At 51.3% G+C, this 17,311-nt stretch overlaps 2 protein-coding genes across 6 annotated transcripts; one reads left to right on the forward strand and one right to left on the reverse strand.

Moving 5' to 3' along the window:
* Positions 1 to 6,493: 6,493 nt before the first annotated feature.
* Positions 6,494 to 12,398, forward strand: B4GALT3 (beta-1,4-galactosyltransferase 3). The gene is made up of 7 exons (XM_060134867.1): positions 6,494 to 7,447; positions 7,796 to 8,070; positions 8,602 to 8,837; positions 9,788 to 9,978; positions 10,087 to 10,209; positions 11,391 to 11,495; positions 11,629 to 12,398. The coding sequence occupies exons 2-7, from the start codon at positions 7,809 to 7,811 to the stop codon at positions 11,900 to 11,902; spliced, it is 1,191 nt and encodes a 396-aa protein (XP_059990850.1). The 5' UTR covers positions 6,494 to 7,447; positions 7,796 to 7,808; the 3' UTR covers positions 11,903 to 12,398.
* Positions 12,399 to 12,488: 90 nt separating this feature from the next.
* On the reverse strand, positions 12,489 to 16,471 carry PPOX (protoporphyrinogen oxidase). 5 transcript variants are annotated; one of them, XM_060134806.1, is made up of 12 exons: positions 15,980 to 16,471; positions 15,688 to 15,822; positions 15,439 to 15,554; positions 15,127 to 15,259; positions 14,683 to 14,827; positions 14,383 to 14,573; positions 13,667 to 13,727; positions 13,365 to 13,483; positions 13,177 to 13,287; positions 12,928 to 13,077; positions 12,791 to 12,833; positions 12,489 to 12,707 (listed from the first exon to the last, which is right to left on the reverse strand). In XM_060134806.1, the coding sequence occupies exons 1-12, from the start codon at positions 16,064 to 16,066 to the stop codon at positions 12,565 to 12,567; spliced, it is 1,434 nt and encodes a 477-aa protein (XP_059990789.1). In that variant the 5' UTR covers positions 16,067 to 16,471; the 3' UTR covers positions 12,489 to 12,564. The 5 variants fall into 5 exon arrangements, with proteins under 5 accessions (XP_059990789.1, XP_059990806.1, XP_059990797.1 ...); XM_060134823.1 differs by having other exon boundaries at positions 16,247 to 16,466; XM_060134814.1 differs by having other exon boundaries at positions 15,688 to 16,074; positions 16,247 to 16,466.
* Between the last annotated feature and the right edge of the window lie 840 nt (positions 16,472 to 17,311).

Below are 17,311 nucleotides of genomic sequence, written 5' to 3' on the forward strand. Positions count from 1 at the left end.
GCAAGCCGTGGAGAGTGTAGCAGTTGTGTACACTCTGCTCACTGGGGCTGGGCTTCGCTGCTCAACTTCTGTACGAGGCAGCGCCTTACACGGTGCCCTGGACTTTGTACCACCAAGTATGGCATTTACTCCCTTGGCAGCACTGGGAACAGGGCAGCCCCCTACTCTGCTCGGCCTCCTTTCTTCCGTATGCATGGCCCCCACTGCTGTGCTTGGGCCCAGGCCCTTCCTCCTGTCCTCCTACCAACCAGGCTAGAGGAGGGAGAAACAGGAGAGTGGGACAAGGCCAGAGCAATCTTCAACTGTTTCATCTGATTAGCAAAATTGGACCACCAATAACACGTTTATAGACAGACCTTAATACTATGAGCTGATGGTACAATGAGCAGAGTGCTGTGCTAAGTAGATGTAAAGTACAAACGCCAACAATACACACATAAAGATGCTCGCTGCAATCTGGGGGAAGGTTCTGTACTATACCTCCACAAAGAGAAATATTGGATGGTACAAAGAACTGTATGATAAGGGCAAATGGAACCGTACAGAGATTGATGCCTGGGCTTAATGGGCTATGAGCGTTAAGGAGGGTGAGTCTTGGGCTGGACCTTGAGGAACAGGTAACCATGGTAGCCCTTCTTACATTTCTAACTGACACTAAGTGTCAGTTAGTGCCTACGGTAATAAGTCACTTATATAAATTATTTTAAGAGAAAGCCCTTTACTCACTGAGTAAGCTTCTGACTGCCATGAAGCAGTTTTTCCCAGAAAGTTACTGAGTTTAGGGGACACCTGTGTGATTGGATGGGTGGGGGGCGGGGGGAGGCATACAGTGAAAGAGAAGAGAAGACAGAGCTGCTCCTCAAAGAGAATTGATGGGTATCCTGGCCCTAAATCCCTAGCAAGGCCTCACCCCTTCCTGGAATGTTCTCGCCCATACCACCCTTCCCAGACCCAGGCCGTAGACTGCCTAATATCCCGATGTCAGGGGTCCAACAAGTTCTTGCTATGGATGTGGGGAGGGCATTATTGCCTTCATGGGTCTGAGCTGGGATGTGGGTGTACAAGCAGGAGGAGAAACAGGAATAACAGGAAGGAAGAAGGCATGGAGACAGTTCAAGTATCTGGTCCTTAAGGGAAAAAGAATGGTGATGAGCTGGAGGAAGAAGAGTCGGTGACTGCTGAGAGAACCCCATCCCTGCAGAAGTTCAAGGAGAGATGGACAACTATTTTATGGGATGGCAAGTGTGCCTGTGTGTTCAAGGTGGGGGAAGAGGTCGAAACAGTAACTGTGAGTTGGGCCAATTTCTCTAAGTCCTTTCTGTCCCTGAGATTCTCGACTTCAGTGATTAGAGCGGAGGAAATCTGGGCATTTGTCCAACCCCTATCTGTGTGGTGGGGGTGAGAGAGCCAGCATTCCTGAGGGGTGCCGTGGGACCAGCTACTCGGTTACGTTTCTACTCCATCTCTGGCTCCACTTGTTTAATCTCCATACGGTATTACAGTGTTTGGTTTTCTGAAATACCAGAATTGATAGTAATTGACAAAACCAGCATCCCATTGGTCAGGACTTGTGGGGGAGGAAGGGGGAAAAAAGTAGAACTTAACGTAGTAACATTTTATTGGCTCAGACGATGCCTCTGAACAAGTTGAACACCTTCCCCGTTGACTGTCGCTGGGGGCAAGCTAAAATCATTGGCAGCAAGAGTAACCAGCTGACAGCTGCAGGAAACCACCACTTCTAAAAATGCTCAGAAAGAGGCAGATGAGGGGAGGGGGGGAACAACAATTCCGAACAACTTCCTCGGATAGGACCTTATATGGGGACAGGCCCAGAGTACTTAAGTAGCTTTAGGAAGGAAAGGGAGGGGAGGAAGTATAGATTGAAGGCATCCCTCACAGTCTTTGAGCAACCAATAACAGGCCCTACAAACCCAGTAATAGACAAATACACAAACAGTGACACACATTGACATACACATGTCCAACTCCATAGAGATACATTAGCACATTCTCTTGATAATGTAGATGCAAATAAGCATTGAGAAGCTGAAAATGTGAGAACTGGGGCCTGAAAACGGGTCAGAGGAAATATATTAACTGACCTAATTCCCCAGTGAGAATGAATTGTTCATCCCACTTATTTGTTCAATAAATAAGCCATTTTGTTATAAACTAGAATCAAATCATTCTCACAGTGTCTGGAAAGGACACAGATTTTTGGAGTCAGACTGAATCTAAGCTTTGCAAGAGCCAGGATGTAATGGCATGATCTTAAATTACTTGATCGCTGTGAGCCTCAGTTTCTTTATCTGTAAAATGGGTATATTACCACCTGCGTTATGGAGAGGTTGTCAGAACTTAAGAACATAATGATGTAAATGCTTGGCCCTGTGTGTGGCTTCTAGTAAGTGTCAATACATGCTGATTCTCTTCCCCTCAAATCTCTTCCGTTCCCTGTTCCCTTCCCACTCCTGCATTGGCCTGAGAAAATAAGTATACCAAGGAACTTTCTAGGTCAGATCTAAAATGGGCTATTTTGTGGAATTTGTGCCAAAAGTTGTAGGTTACTTTCAGGGGATAATAAAAAGGAAGACATGGTCTCTGTCCTCAGAGTTCATAGTCTGGTGGCTAAGACAGTCTCAGGTAAGACAAAGATTCCAGACCTGTGTGATAGGTGCCATGGTAGAAGAGGCGCATAGAATATGGGGTCAAGGAAGTGTTCCTGGAGGAGGTGTCTGCCTTCCCTTCTAGAAGTAAGCTATAAGGGCTTTTGGAGAGTAGGGTAGTGGTGGAAGGTGTGCTTGCTAGTTCAGCTCCCAGGCTCTGCTCTGCTCTGCAAAATCAAAGTAAAGTGAACAGACTTGAAGCTGGTGGATAATACTGTAAAGCAACTGAGTCGAGTTGGAAGGGGTAGTTTTGGGGAGAAGCTACCATCTCGGTAGAAAATGTTAAGTGGGGGAGAGAGGATTTTAAAGACATTGAGCTGTGTATTAAAATGTGCTCCTGCTTCACTCTCCCCTCCCCTATCCTCTGATGTTTCCTTGAGAAACTAAGTAAAGATTTAAATTATGTTAAATTAGTTTTTTTTATTACTAGACTGCGTTTCTTCGGTTATGTTGTGTGTCATGACTGGGCCTCTAGAGGCCCCAGGATTTCTTCAGAATACAGAAAGATCGGATGTTGTGGTGGAAACCAGCATATCAGAATTTAAGGTTTCAGAAACTAGCAATTCTAGGGGATGACTAAGCCCAGGATGCGGCCAGGGTGAAAAAGAGTAGAGATGAAGGTTCTTGAAAACAGGGAGCTTGCAAATGAATGTAGAGGAGTTATCAGAAGATGGTAGATAGGAGGGATAAGAAGGTGAAGTCAGTTTTACAACAGTAGAACACCGTGGAGGAGCAGAGGCTGAGGAAGGGTCCTCTAGAAGAACTACATTTCAAGTTTCTGTATGTCTGTCTTTTCCACTACACAGTGAGATCTTTAAAAAAAAAAAAACAAAAAATGAGGGCTTTTACTTGGCTCTTACTTTGTGCTCAAAATCAGATGTATTGAATATCTGCTGCCTGCTGGCCCTTTTCCATAATTCTCACTAATTATCACAAAACCACTTAAGATGGGTTCACTGTGTGGATGAAACCCAGAGAGTGTATTGCTCAACATCACACAGCCAGTGGGTTTCAAACCTGCCATTGTATTCAAATCCAGTATTATCTAATTCTGAGCCTCCATAGGCACCTCAAACTCATGAGGTCCAAAGTGTAACTTGTCATCTCTACTGTTTCCCCCAAATGTGCCTCTTCTAAGTTTTTTTTTTTTTTTTTTTTTTTTTTTTTTTTTTGCGGTACGCGGGCCTCTCACTGTTGTGGCCTCTCCCGTTGCGGAGCACAGGCTCCGGACGCGCAGGCTCAGCGGCCATGGCTCACGGGCCCAGCCGCTCCGCGGCATGTGGGATCTTCCCGGACCGGGGCACAAAGCCGTGCCCCCTGCATCGGCAGGCGGACTCCCAACCACTGCGCCACCAGGGAAGCCCACCTCTTCTAAGTTTTGTTTCTCATTAAATGTCGCCACCATCCACCCAGTGATCCACATTAGAAATCTGGGAGTCGAGACCTCCCTGGTGGTCCAATAGTTAAGACTCTGTGGTCGCAATGCAGGGGGCCCAGGTTCTATCCCTGGTCAGGGAACTAGATCCCACATGCCACAACTAAGACCAGGCACAGCCAAATAAATTACTTACTTACTTACTTAATTCATTAATTAAGAAAAAGAAATCTGGGAGTCCTCTTGGAGTCTTCTAACTCCCTGACTTGACACATCCAGCCAATCACCAAGTCCTATTTGCCTCCTAAAAGTTCTCAAAGGTGTCCTCTTCCTTCCAGTCCCACTGATATTACCTTGTTTTGCATGAGTTTCATCTCACTCCTGGATTGCTGCAGTAACCTCCTTGATAGGTCCCTGCTTCCAGTCTTGACCACTCCAATCATGCTCCTCGTTTCCACCGGAGTAAAATTCCTAGTTCTGATCGTTGCACTCTCTGTTTAGAGCGCTTTAAGGCTTTCTTCTTGCCCACAGGATAAAACTCAATCTCTTTCAATGTGGTTTATGGAGTCTTTCATTATCTGTCACCTATTTACCTCTTCAGTTTCATCTTTCACCATTCCCCTGACTCTATCGTTTAGCCTATTGATCCATTTTTTAATTTCCCCAGCTCCCTAATTTCTTCCTCATTTCCAGACTTTTGCACTGTGGTTTCCTGTGTCTAGAACGCTATTCACCTGTTAAAAGATAATTTTCAGAAAAGGGTAAAATTATGACTCTCACACTGTTAAGGAAAAAATTATTCTGACACTTGTTAAAATGGTAAGAAAGACTTTATTCAGGACTATTGCAGTAGGTGCCAAGGCTATCCCAATCAGAGAGAGATTGGGTTCAACTCTGAATACAGTTAAGGACAGGTGGATAGTTATAGCCAATGAGCAGAATGAGTCAGTAGACGGAAAATTACATCAAGAGTAGGGAGACTCTTGCTCAACCAACTTAGAATTCTTGCTAAAGGCAGGCCAGGGTGATCAGAAATTAAGGGTGAGGGGATTCTTGCTAAAGTGACTTAGCAGGATTCTTGATAAAAATGGCTATAGGCCCAAGGATGAGGTCTATTAGAAAAGAGGGCTCAGGGGAGCCTGTCTAAAATTTGGTCAAGGAGAGAGTTTTTGTCAATACATGTATAAAAATGAACACCTGTTAAAGATTTTATTTAACTCATAAGGAAACCAGCAGATGTTATAACTCGTTAAAAAAAAATCTAAAGAACAGACACATTTACAGATCAGAAATAAAGAAATATGAAAATGGAGGCAAAATTGTTTTGTTTTGTTTTGTTTTTCCCACAATGCGGGGGGGGGCGGGGTGAGGAGGGGAGTAGGGGGTTAATTGAACCTCTCTCAGACAGGACAGAATTTGCATGTGGATCAGTTAACCTACACAGAATTGTAAAATAGCTCCATGGAGACTGAATCTTATAAAACAGAAGGACATGCTATAGACAAGTCCTTCAGGTTTCCCATTAGTCATCATTTCTTCTGGGAAACCTTTTCCAAACTTCAACTTGTGAATGAGGTGCAATTTTTAGGCTATCATATTTATCACACTATATTGTGTACAACTACCCCGACCCCCTTCACCCCCACCCCGACCCCGCACAAAAGAACATGAGCTTTTTGAGGCAGACACTGCGAGTTATTTAAGTTTCCTCAGTGTGATGCTCTGCTTCTAAGTAGAAGCCACAAGATAAAACATACTGCATATTAACGAAGCGTCCATCTTACTCTAACAACTGGGGAAACACATTTTTACATTAAAGCGGACGCTGCCCTTCCCTCCACACTCAACGTTTCCTTGTTTTATTAACCGTTTCTATTTCAAGGCCTGCGGGATACCTTGGGGATAAAAAATGCGCCAGAGGAGTCTGGAACGATGTACCCTGAGCAAGAAATAATTTTGATAATAAGTGGCACTAGATTAAAGGGGGCGCCGCTGACACACTGGGAAAGGGGCTCAGGTCAACTTCGGGCGATAGTCAGGTCTTCCGATGCACCGGCCTCTCAGTACGTCTTGGCCCCGAGAAAGGTCCTGGTTTGACTTGATGTTTTCACAAGTCTGAGGGGTGAGGGGTGAGGGGTGAGGGGTGAGGGGTGAGGGGTGGGGGGTGGAATCCCGTTGGAAGTCGGTCCGGTGGGGATGAGCCCCCGCGCCTTCTCCCGAGGGATCGAGCCCCGAGAAGCCCGCGCGGTACCTTCACCCGTGCCCCACAGGCCGCGCGGGGCTCAGACCCTGCGCTTCGCGGGCCGGGGCGGCTCCACCCTAGGCCCCGCCCCGTGACGCGAGGCCCCGCCCCCGAAGCTCCCGCTTCCAAGATGGCGGCAGCGGTTTCTTTCCGGCTGTCGGGGTGGTGGTGAAGACTGGCTGCAGAAGGTCAGGTGTGTGGTCTGGGGCTGGTGGGGTGAGAGGCACGGGAGAAAGGTTCGGGAAATTGGGAAGGTGAGAAGTTTTGGGTAAAGGCTGGAGACAGCCTTGAGCAGGGAGGGGGACGTAAGTGCAAGTATGGACAGAGGCCGGTGGGCTCACATTGCAAGGTAGAGCAAACGCAGGAGGAGATTGGGGTGGGATGAGGGTGCTCCGAAACAACTGGGCTGTAAGCCCCTGCAGAGCGCTGACCACGCCCCTCTAGGTGAGCTAGCCCAGGTACCTCTGACAGGTTCTGCCCAGCCCTCCATCTCCCTATCTCATTTCACCAATAACCCCTGATCCCCACCTCCGATAGGACCGGGGAAAGGTAGAAAAAGGTAGGGGATGTTACCCCCATCCTATTCCCCGCCGCGCTGCAAGGTTGTTTGCATGCAGCTCCCAGGTGGTCACGCTCCCTGCACCTGCAGAGCTAGCTCCCAGAAACGTGAAGAACGGAAAGGAGCCAGTTTCCTCCGCCTCCCTGGGTTCTCTTGAGGCCACTCCACAGTCCTGTTAAGACTGCCTCACCCCTGGCGAAAGTAAGATCTCCGATAGCTTCCCTTTCCCCACTCTCCAAACAGGTTGGTCCTGCTGGGGTGGAGGATGGTTAAGTACAGAGTGAATCTGACACACTAGAGGGTTACGGGGGAAAGGCCAGGGACCTAGCATCTACTGCTGCACCCCTTTTCTCTCCAACCACTTTCCCTCCCTTCCCCAACTGGGAAACCGGCTTCACCCTGATCCTCGTGTCTGCCCCTCTGCGGGTGGCTGGCTATCCTTGACCACTTCTGTTTCAGCTGGTCCTAAGATTGCTGCTGGAGTGCTGGATGGAGCCTTTCTCTGTCCTCTGTGACATTTCCAATTTTATATAATGCCTCACATCTCTGCTCCCCCGGGACCCCGTGGAGTCCCCGTGACCCTGAAGAAGACAGCTTGAACCTAGGTGAGTCTATCTCTAACCCCCTCTAAAATTGGAAGGGAGGTTCTCCAGAGAATGCTCTGAAATGGCCTTGGGACATGAATGATGTAAGCATTCTTGGGGACTGATAGTAGATGATAGGAGTGGTTTGAGGGAGGGGTGGAGGAGAGTGAAACTTGGGCTGGAAGTGACAGGTGGTAGGTCTGATAGTGGTAGCATTCTATTTCTTTCCATACATCTGTGTGCTCCCTTCTGTGACTTTGTTCTTTTCCTCTTTACCCCTGGCACCGCCTTCATCCATGCCCAATGATCTCTTTCTGCTGGCTTGCTCTCTTCCTGCCTGCCCCAGCACTCTCCTCTCTCCCTCTCCAGACTACACCCCAGGATGCTGCGGAGGCTGCTGGAGCGACCCTGCACTCTGGCCCTGCTTGTGGGCTCCCAGCTGGCTGTCATGATGTACCTGTCGCTGGGGGGCTTCCGAAGCCTCAGCGCTCTATTTGGCCGAGAGCAGGAGCCGACATTTGACTACTCTCATCCCCATGATGTCTACAGTAACCTCAGTCACCTGCCTGGGGCCCCTGTTGCCCCAGGGGGCCCCCCAGCTCCTCAAGTTCTGCCCTACTGTCCAGAACGATCTCCTCTCTTAGGTGAGTGCAGAAGGAAGGCAGAAGTGAAGGTGAGGCCAAGGTGTGGGGACAGGGAGGCTTGGACAGGCATAGGATGGCAGGAGTGGGTCTTAGAACAGGAGGCTCACGTAACTGGAAGGGAGGCTGAGGTTGAGATAGAATGGACTCTAAATTTGGAGTTTCGACTGGGCTCTTGGGTTGAGCCACAGCCCATTTATGGGCTCTTCTTGCCTTGGGCTAGGACTTGCTTCTTTTGTAGATCACTCCTAGTCTAGTGAGTTAGTTGGAAGTCCATCTGTTCTCTCCATCCCCTAACTGTAAGCTTCTAACCTTGTGAGGCAGGGGGGAGTTATGGAACCCTCAAATAAGAAGGTAGGCTAGGTAAGGAGCCTTCACCTTCCAGACTTTGCAAAGCTGTCCCAGTGATGGGGAACTCAAGGTTTTGTGAGGTTTCTGAGCAAGCCCTTGGGGGAGCTGAGCCCCAGAATAAGACTGCCAGGGACAGTTCTTCTTGCCCTTCTAATCCCTGACCTTGCCATTCCCTCCCAACAGTGGGTCCCGTGTCCGTGTCCTTTAGCCCAGTGCCGTCACTGGCAGAGATTGTGGAGAGGAATCCCCGGGTGGAACCGGGGGGCCGGTACCGCCCTGCAGGGTGTGAGCCCCGGTCCCGAACAGCCATCATTGTGCCCCATCGTGCCCGGGAGCACCACCTGCGCCTGCTGCTCTACCACCTGCACCCGTTCCTGCAACGCCAGCAGCTTGCTTATGGCATCTATGTCATCCACCAGGTACCCCCAATTCCCATACCCTTCTGATTTTCTTTCTTATAAGGAAGCCTCAAACAAATTCCACTCCACTCTCATATAATGGATCCCTGAAATAATTTTAAGAGGGTCAGACAGAAAAAAAAAAAAAAAAGAGGGTCAGACTGTTGAATGTGAGAAAGCAGGGGGCTTCCCTGGTGGGGCAGTGGTTAAGAATCCGCCTGCCAGTGCAGGGGACACAGGTTCAAGCCCTGTCCGGGAAGATCCCACATACCACAGAGCAGCTAAGCCCGTGCACCACAACTACTGAGCCTGCGCTCTAGAGCCCATGAGCCACAACTACTGAGCCCGCGCGCCTAGAGCCCATGCTCCGCAACAAGAGAAGCCACCGCGACAAAGAGTAGCCCCCGCTCACCGCAACTAGAGAAAGCCTGCGTGCAGCAACAAAGACCCAATGCAGCACCAAAAAAAAAAAAAAAAAACAAACAAACATACACACACACACACACACACATATAAAAAGAAAGCAGCAGCTGGCACTGCTCTGCCAACGTGTTAGTCCCATACTTCTCCTTAAGGATATTCCCACTGTCCTATAATCTTCCATGATTTTTCCATTCTTGAATTTGGAAGTGGATAGATTTGGGCTAAAATTCTGGGTTCTGCCGCTTGTTCCATATGTCACCTTGAGCAGGATCCCCAACCTGCTAAAATGAGGCAAAGAGTGATAACTAATATACCACCTGTTCCACATGGCTGGTTTGTTGTCGGGATTAAATGCTAAATAGCAGCATGCAAGTGTCAGGCACATACTGATGCTCAAAAAATATTTTGTTGAATGAAAAAACAAAGACGTTGTCTTTCTCTTCATTCTCCTTGTCCCATATCCCACTTTGATTTCCCTCTTTTCACTTTTATGCTTCTTTTCCATGCTACCTATAGACCTAGTTTGGTCCTCCGCCATTATCTTCCAGGCTGGAAATGGAACATTTAACAGGGCAAAGCTGCTGAATGTTGGGGTGCGGGAGGCCCTGCGTGATGAAGAATGGGACTGCTTGTTCTTGCATGATGTGGACCTCTTGCCAGAGAACGACCACAATCTGTATGTGTGTGACCCCCGAGGACCCCGGCATGTTGCTGTTGCCATGAACAAGTTTGGATACAGGTAGAGGGCTTGAGAGGGTACTGGAAGCAGGAATTCCACCACCCAGTGGAAGAAGGGGGGATGGCCCCCCAGAAGACTTGTGGAATCCAAGGATGTTTCTCTCCCCAGCCTCCCGTACCCCCAGTACTTTGGAGGGGTCTCGGCGCTCACTCCTGACCAGTATCTGAAGATGAATGGCTTCCCCAATGAATACTGGGGCTGGGGTGGTGAGGATGATGACATTGCTACCAGGTCAGACTTCCTGCCACCACCTCCCTCCCTAACCCCAGCCTGGATCACTGTCCTGTGAGACCACCCCTAGCCATAGTCCTTTACCACTGACTTTTAGCTCCCTGGTGCTGCACTGTGCCCATTCCTCTCCCTTAGTCTTTTCAGTCTACCCAGGTCAGGCTTTGCATGCTGCTCCCCATTCTTTTATCCTTCAGTCTCTTAGATCTGGTTAGTAATGTCCCTGGGAGAGATCAGATCAGTAGACTATAGTATCATGGGATTCCAGAGCTGGAAAGGGGCCTAGAGACAGTTTAGTCCTGCCTCTGCTAGGGTTGCATCCAAACCACACTTCCTTTCAGGGCTGGGAGAGGAGAGGCTCAGCTCCACATAGCCCAGAACCACTTTTTTTTTTTTTAAAAAAAAGCCTGGGCCATTGGCATGATGCCAACTTATTTTTAGCATGTGAAACATTTTGACCTTCAGCCTCAGCTGACCCAATTTCCTGTCATTTGACTATTTGAACTTGATATGCTGGACCCACTGCTTCTCCTCCCCCTTTGTCCTCGGGCATGACATCTCTATGAATTCTTGTCTCCTGTATGTGTGTAAAGCACCCAGCAATTTCTAAATGTATATATTCTTTCAGACCTTCCCAGGCTATCTTCACTTCTTGTTCTGTGGGTCAGAGTGGGAGTTTGTTTCTTTCCAGGTCCTGATTACTTGGTTCCACTCTTTTCTTAACGTGGGTGGGGGGTAGGGGATGTGGCAGAGTACTCGTCTAAATAAGAATCGCTGAGCTTGGGTCTGTGACTCCCAGTCTTGCCCTCCCTTTTTGAGAAAATGGCTCCTCTCCCGGTCCTTTCCAGACTGCAGGGGCAGCTCCTGGGAACCATTTAGGAAGCAAAGGTGGGAGGTGCAAATCTACCTCTGCCAATTGTTTAAAGGCCCCAGGGTGCCTGGCAGTAGGCCCTGAGGATCTGGATACATCCAGGCTTTTACATTCTCTTCAGCCATTTCTTTCTTTGTGTTTGACTTTCTCTCCCCCTCCAGTACTTGGCACTTCTTCTGCCTAGTTAGCAATAGCTGTTCTTCGTGTAAAGAAACGTGCAATTCCGTCCTTGCTAGCCTTAGCTCTTCTTGCTCACCTGTCAGCAGCTTTCTTCTGCTCTGGGTCCTCCAAGTTGCCCTCACTTTTCCCATAGGGTACGCCTGGCTGGGATGAAGATCTCTCGGCCCCCCACATCTGTGGGACACTATAAGATGGTGAAGCACCGAGGAGATAAGGGCAACGAGGAAAATCCACACAGGTAGGATGGGAGGGCTGCCTGGGAATTACTACTGGATCCTCAGGATTCTGCGCCCTAGCCAGGCAGTTCCTGAAGGTTCCTAGATTCCTGGCTGTTCCTTTCCAGGTCTTAGTCTCCAATCTCTAATCCTCAGATTTGACCTCCTGGTCCGAACCCGGAATTCCTGGACTCAAGATGGGATGAACTCACTGACATACCGACTGCTGGCTCGAGAGCTGGGCCCTCTCTATACCAACATCACAGCAGACATTGGAACTGACCCTCGGGGTCCTCAGACTCCCTCTGGTCCCCGTTACCCACCTGGTTCCTCCCAGGCTTTCCGTCAGGAGATGCTGCAGCGCCGGCCCCCAGCCAGGCCCGACCCTCTGCCTGCTGCCAACCACACAGCTCCCCATGGTTCACACTGACTCCTCCTTAATCATGAAACTGAATCAGAAGAGTTGTGTTCTCCCCACCCTCAGCTCCTCACTGCTCTTAGAGGGGATGTGGGGGAAATGAACTCTACTGCCGTGCTGGGGGCAGGGGCCTCTCCTCACTGCTGGACTGGAGCTGGGCTCCTCTAGCCCTGGGGGTCCCTCTTTCTAGGGTCGCCAGCCAGGGCTTATGACTGTGAATCCTTGATGTCATGATTTTCTGTGATGACTCCTAGGAGTCCCCTGCCCATGGGGTAAGAGCAGGGCTGGACCCCAAATCCCTTCCTCTTCCATGGAGAGAAGAGTGTTCTGACTTCTCCCGGGACCTCTGTGAATATTTATTCTATTTATGGTTCCCAGGAAATGTGTTTGAAGGAAGCCCCTCCCAGGGTACTTTCTGCCAGTGCTGGAGCAGCTCCCTCTTCTGGACCTTGCTCAGGGGGCTGGGATTTTGATATATTTTCTAATAAAGGACTTTGTCTTGCCTCTGCTCCTGCTTTCTGTATCCTAAGCACCCTTTACCTACCTTTGCTCACCCACCCCACCCACGCCCACAGGAGACAGAACAGCCAGACCAAGCCACGCTCCAGCATCTTTTATTTTCATGGGTGAGAGAACCCCTGTGAGCAGGGGCAGGAAGAAGTGGGGTTTGAGGATCAACTGTTAGGTTCTGTGCCCAGGACACGGGCTGCTGCCTGGCGCCCACTCTCTATACAATCATTGACAGCAACCCCCTCATACGAGGCTCCGGCCAGAGTCAAAGGCAGCTTCTGAGCAGCCAGGAATTGGGTAGCTGACTCTGGGAGGAAAAGATAAAAGGAATGTTACAGCTGGGGGTCTATTTTCATAGCTCTTCTCAGCCCAGCTGCTTTCCCAACTTACCCAATTTTTGCCAGTGGCCTAAAGTATACTGGGGGATACAGTTCTGGGGAGAGAAGAGGGGATACAGGGAAAGATTATTACTGATGTCCCAGGCCTGGGTAGACAATGCCTCCAGTGGGTAGCTGAGGAGTGTTTACCTTGTGTAGATGGACCAAGCAGTGACTTGGTGGCTCCTTCAGTCCTAACTGAGTGGCAGCTGCTTTCTCTGCCTCCTTTTGGAACAGCTCCTGAGATAAGACACTGCCCCTGGCTTCTAATGTCCGTAACCAGGAACCTCCCAACATCACCTAAAGAGGGAATACGGCACTGACCAGCCTGGCCTTACTACGCTGGGGCACAAAGGAGCTCTTGGGAAACTCCCACTAAGCAAAGCTGCCTTCTCTCACAGTCACTCTGAGGCCAGGGGGACTCCCATCCTGCTCAGGGAAAGCAACTGAGTCATACACGATTCCCAGGATGCCTGGGTCTTCTGAGGATGGCACCAAATGTCCAAATCCCTGGAGAAAAGGAAGAGACTGGGTCAGGAGGGAAGAGTTCCAGTTGAGCCCACATCTCCCCTTCTTCTGTGTCACACCTGGACAGGCAGACGAGCTCCTCGGTACTGCAGATTCACCACAGCCACAGACACAGCAGTGATGGTACTCAGAGCACGAGCCAGCGGTGCCGCCTCAGCAGGGAGCAGCTTGCTGAGCACTGGAGGAGAGCAGGCAGAGGCCTGCCTCAGGAGGCATTCACGCTTCAATTTTACCAACCCTCCTTGGGATTAGACTCCCACAGGGTTGACCAGTTCAGGGGCATGGCATGGTCCTGCTGGCCCAGAAAGAAGCTACGTTGCCTCAACCTGGTTGGAGAAGGGGAGGGTGACCACCACATTACCTGAAGCTGGAATGGCACTAATAATGTGGTCAGCCTCCAGGTTGCTGTCCCCTAGAGACACCTGAGAGGAAGAAAACATTTAAAAGACACAGAGGGCTTCCCTGGCGGCGCAGTGGTTGGGAGTCTGCCTGCTGATGCGGGGGACGCGGGTTCGTGCCCCCGTCCGGGAGGATCCCGCGTGCCGCGGAGCGGCTGGGCCCATGAGCCATGGCCGCTGAGCCTGCGCGTCCGGAGCCTGTGCTCCGCAGCAGGAGAGGCCACAACAGTGAGAGGCCCGCGTACCGCAAAAAAAATAAATAAAATAAAATAAAAGACACAGAGATCATGGGAATTTTGCCTTAGTTTCCCAGGCAGGAGAGAGACTGGGTGCTGACTCAGGATGAACAGACTAAGTAGTCAGCACAAAAATCATCCCCCCATTACTCCAGGAAGTGGGCCAGACAAAAGCCAGTGGGCTACTCTGAAATGTTTAGTGGAGCTCAGTGGTTCTTGCCCCTAGCTGGGAGCCACTTATATATATTCTATCCACAGGTTTGGATCAAACAGGTCTTGGAGGAAGGTCCACAAGTAAGGCCTAGGGATGTGGAGTAGCCCATATTTAAATAGCTTCTAGGACAGGAGAACAAGGAGAAACTCCAGTCCTGCCGGCTAAAGCATTTAGACAAAGTTGGAAACTCTAACAGACAGGTTCATTACACTCCAGGGGGCTCTCCTACCTTCCAGCACCCTTCTGCTTCGAGGCTGAGCCCACAGACTGGCTGGCCTCTGAGAACACTGACACCCCTACTAGTCAGGTGGGTGTTAAGGGCCTGAGGCAATGTCTCCAGCCCTCCACGGAGTGACCACTGGCTCCAGCGCTCAGCCCGAGCCTGGCGAATAAGTGCTGAGTCTGGCTGTGGGCCCCGCCCTGCAGAGGAGGAAGTAGAGAAGAATCATTAAAATAACACACCTTGCTTCCAGTCCCTCACTCTGGCAGTCCTTAATATCTTCAACCCTTGAACCAACTCCCCCCTCACCTGCCCCCAGCAGCAGCCCCAATAATATGGATCGATGGGTTTGCTCAGCTTGGAAGAGACTGGGAAAGCAGGACCTGATGCTGAGCTCACGGCTGTTGCCTGCAAACACTCCACGGCAAAGACTGTCCATGGCTAGAGACGCCACCTTAAGGGTGAGACTGGGATTGAGAGGCCAAGGAATAAGTTGCACTAATTTCCACTGTCCCTGCTTGGCAGAGAATAGGGGTGGGGTGGGGTTTGGTTGGAAAGCAGTCCCACTATTACAGAAAGATGGAAAGGAAATGAAGGCATTCACCCCCAACACTGAGTTTGGGGGGCTACTGGGTATGAAGAGAAGAGGGCGTTTTCAGATGATACAAAAGAGGCCCTAGTGGAAGGTTTGAGTATGGGGATCTGCAGCTGGTTTAGGAGGGGAGGGATTTGGGGGCTTCTGGGCGGTGTTACCTCAGGACCAAGGCGGCGCTGGGCGAAACTGTGCACAGTCTCATCAGGGTCTTTGCCCCGGGGCGTAGTCAACTCCTTCAGCCCAGCCCAAAACAGAGGTTTGGAGAAGGGAGGTGAAGGGCGGAGTAGCCCCCTGCATGGAGGAAGGCACAGTGAAGAGGGAGCTCTGATTTAACCCCCCAGCTCCAGGGGGTCATTTCCATTCATTTGGCCCCTTTTGCTGGGAGGGCTGACAAACCGGAAGATGAGGAAATGGAAAGGATGTGAGGATGGAAGCGGAGAAGGATGGCAGTAAAGAGATGATAGCATTACCTGATGCCAGAGGGCAGGGCGTGCAGGGCGCCACCTACATACAGGAACCTATTCTGGGCAGCTGCATGGTCTCCCCGGACAGGCAACACTTCTGAGTCCAAGCCAAGCTCGGAAACCTGCTCCACACGTCCTCAGAAAGAGCATAAACTAAGGAAAGGACTGACCACCAAATCTACTTGCTCCCCTTCACTCTATTCTCCAGTGAAGGTCCCTCCACAACCTCTCCTAGGCATTCCACAAGCCGCTCACCATGAGCAGGGTCCGGGCTCCCAGGACTCCCGCCGGCCGAATTCCTCGAGGTCCAAGTTCAAAGACAGCACCATCTGGCCCTCGTACCGAGCGGATCCAGCCTCCCAGGCGCTCGCTGCCCTCCACCAATACCACCTGGGGACAAGAGGGAGACACTGCGGCCTATAGCCGCGGCCGCGGCCGCGGCGGCGTAAAAGGTCAGGAGGGGAATGGGGCGGCGCATTCCCTCTTGCTGGAAATGGGACAGGAGTATTAAAGGAGGCTCCCTCTGGCACGGAGTGGGGGCACTCACCTTGGGGGGACAAGGGGCCCGGCTCAGGTGGTAACTAGCGGCCAAGCCGCTGATCCCTCCGCCCAGCACGACCACGGTCCGGCCCATGGTGAAGCCTGCGGGTGTGGAGGCGATACGGACAGGCTGACCAGAAGCACCCTGCTCTCCAGAAGACCTGCGGGTTCCGCGTTCCACCCCCGGCCATTCGCTGCTTTAGGGGAAACTAAGGCCGAGCCCGCGGATGGGGTGGTGGAACTGTGAGGTCCCCGCCCAGGGCCTAGGACTCACCCACGAGAAGAACGAGAAAAATGAGGGGAAAGGAGGAGACAGAGGTCTCAACACATCATGCCGCCGGCGTCCCAGGGGCGGGGGCTGGGAGGTGGATAAGGGCCACACCCACGCTATCTGCTAGCGCAGGGCTCTGGGCTCCGACCTGCCGCCAGTCTTCTGAAGCGCTTTCCGTCCCGCCCGCCCCCACTAGGCCTAGAGTTTCAGTCCGCTGCCTCCACCGCCCGCCCCCCTCCCAGTTTTTCGGTCTCTCCGACTCTCCGTCCACTCTATTCTCGCGGCACACTCCCGACCTTACCTTCCTGCTCCTGGATTGGTGGGTCCTGGAAGGCCCCGATCACACTCACCAATGAAAACACTGAACCGGCAGCGGCTCCTCCTCCCGCAAAGGCGGAGGGTTGGCCCCTGTAGAGGGTTGCTCTGTGGAGCTGGAGGTTAGTTAACTGTTTCGATGCCAGGTTGGAGAGAGTAGCCGTATCCATCACTGACTTCCCCTCAAGGCTGGAGCGGCGAGAGCTGCGTGCTGGTTAGCATTCCCCAGCTCGAGCTTCCCAGGCCCAGCTAGGCTGAGAACCCTGGAGGGAAGGCCTCATGAGCTTTGGTTGTAGGGAGAGTAGATAGGGACACGGGAGGCTGGTCCGTGGGGAAGTGGCTCCATAAACAGCTCCTTGATGGTAGCAACAGCCTGGACCTACGGGAGTTAGGGCGGCCCGGCAACGTACCGTGTTTATCAACAGGGGTCCTTGGGCACCTCGCTCTCGAGGGGGCAGCCCCCTACGCCGGCAAAACCCGTCTACCCAGTGCCTGCGCTCTAGCTCCAGGCTTCCCTACAGCTTCACGAGTCTCAAACTCGCCTTCCCTTTTCCTCCCAATGTAAACCTTCACTGCGTGGTCAAACCTTGGCATCAACGGGTCCTGGTCCGGCACCTCTATCCCCACTCCCACCCCCACGGCTTTGAGCGCGCCCCATCTGTTCAGAGAGGGAACTGAGTCACAGGAAGACTCCACTTCGGCCTAGTTCTGTATCTCCACCCCCTTTAAGCACAAATACAAATAAGGACATCA

Source organism: Lagenorhynchus albirostris, chromosome 2, assembly GCF_949774975.1.
Source record: "Lagenorhynchus albirostris chromosome 2, mLagAlb1.1, whole genome shotgun sequence".
Classification (NCBI taxonomy): Eukaryota; Metazoa; Chordata; class Mammalia; order Artiodactyla; family Delphinidae; genus Lagenorhynchus; species Lagenorhynchus albirostris.

Excerpts from the sequence above, each read along its gene's own strand:
- B4GALT3 (XM_060134867.1), top strand. The coding sequence starts at position 7,809 with ATGCTGCGGAGGCTGCTGGAGCGACCCTGCACTCTGGCCCTGCTTGTG. Across the intron at positions 8,838-9,787 it reads GCATCTATGTCATCCACCAG|GCTGGAAATGGAACATTTAA; the intron begins GTACCCCCAATT and ends ATTATCTTCCAG. Across the intron at positions 11,496-11,628 it reads AACGAGGAAAATCCACACAG|ATTTGACCTCCTGGTCCGAA; the intron begins GTAGGATGGGAG and ends TCTAATCCTCAG.
- PPOX (XM_060134806.1), bottom strand. The coding sequence starts at position 16,066 with ATGGGCCGGACCGTGGTCGTGCTGGGCGGAGGGATCAGCGGCTTGGCC. Across the intron at positions 13,728-14,382 it reads AAGCAGAAGGGTGCTGGAAG|GTGTCTCTAGGGGACAGCAA; the intron begins GTAGGAGAGCCC and ends TCTTCCTCTCAG. Across the intron at positions 13,484-13,666 it reads TAGTGCCATTCCAGCTTCAG|TGCTCAGCAAGCTGCTCCCT; the intron begins GTAATGTGGTGG and ends GCTCTCCTCCAG.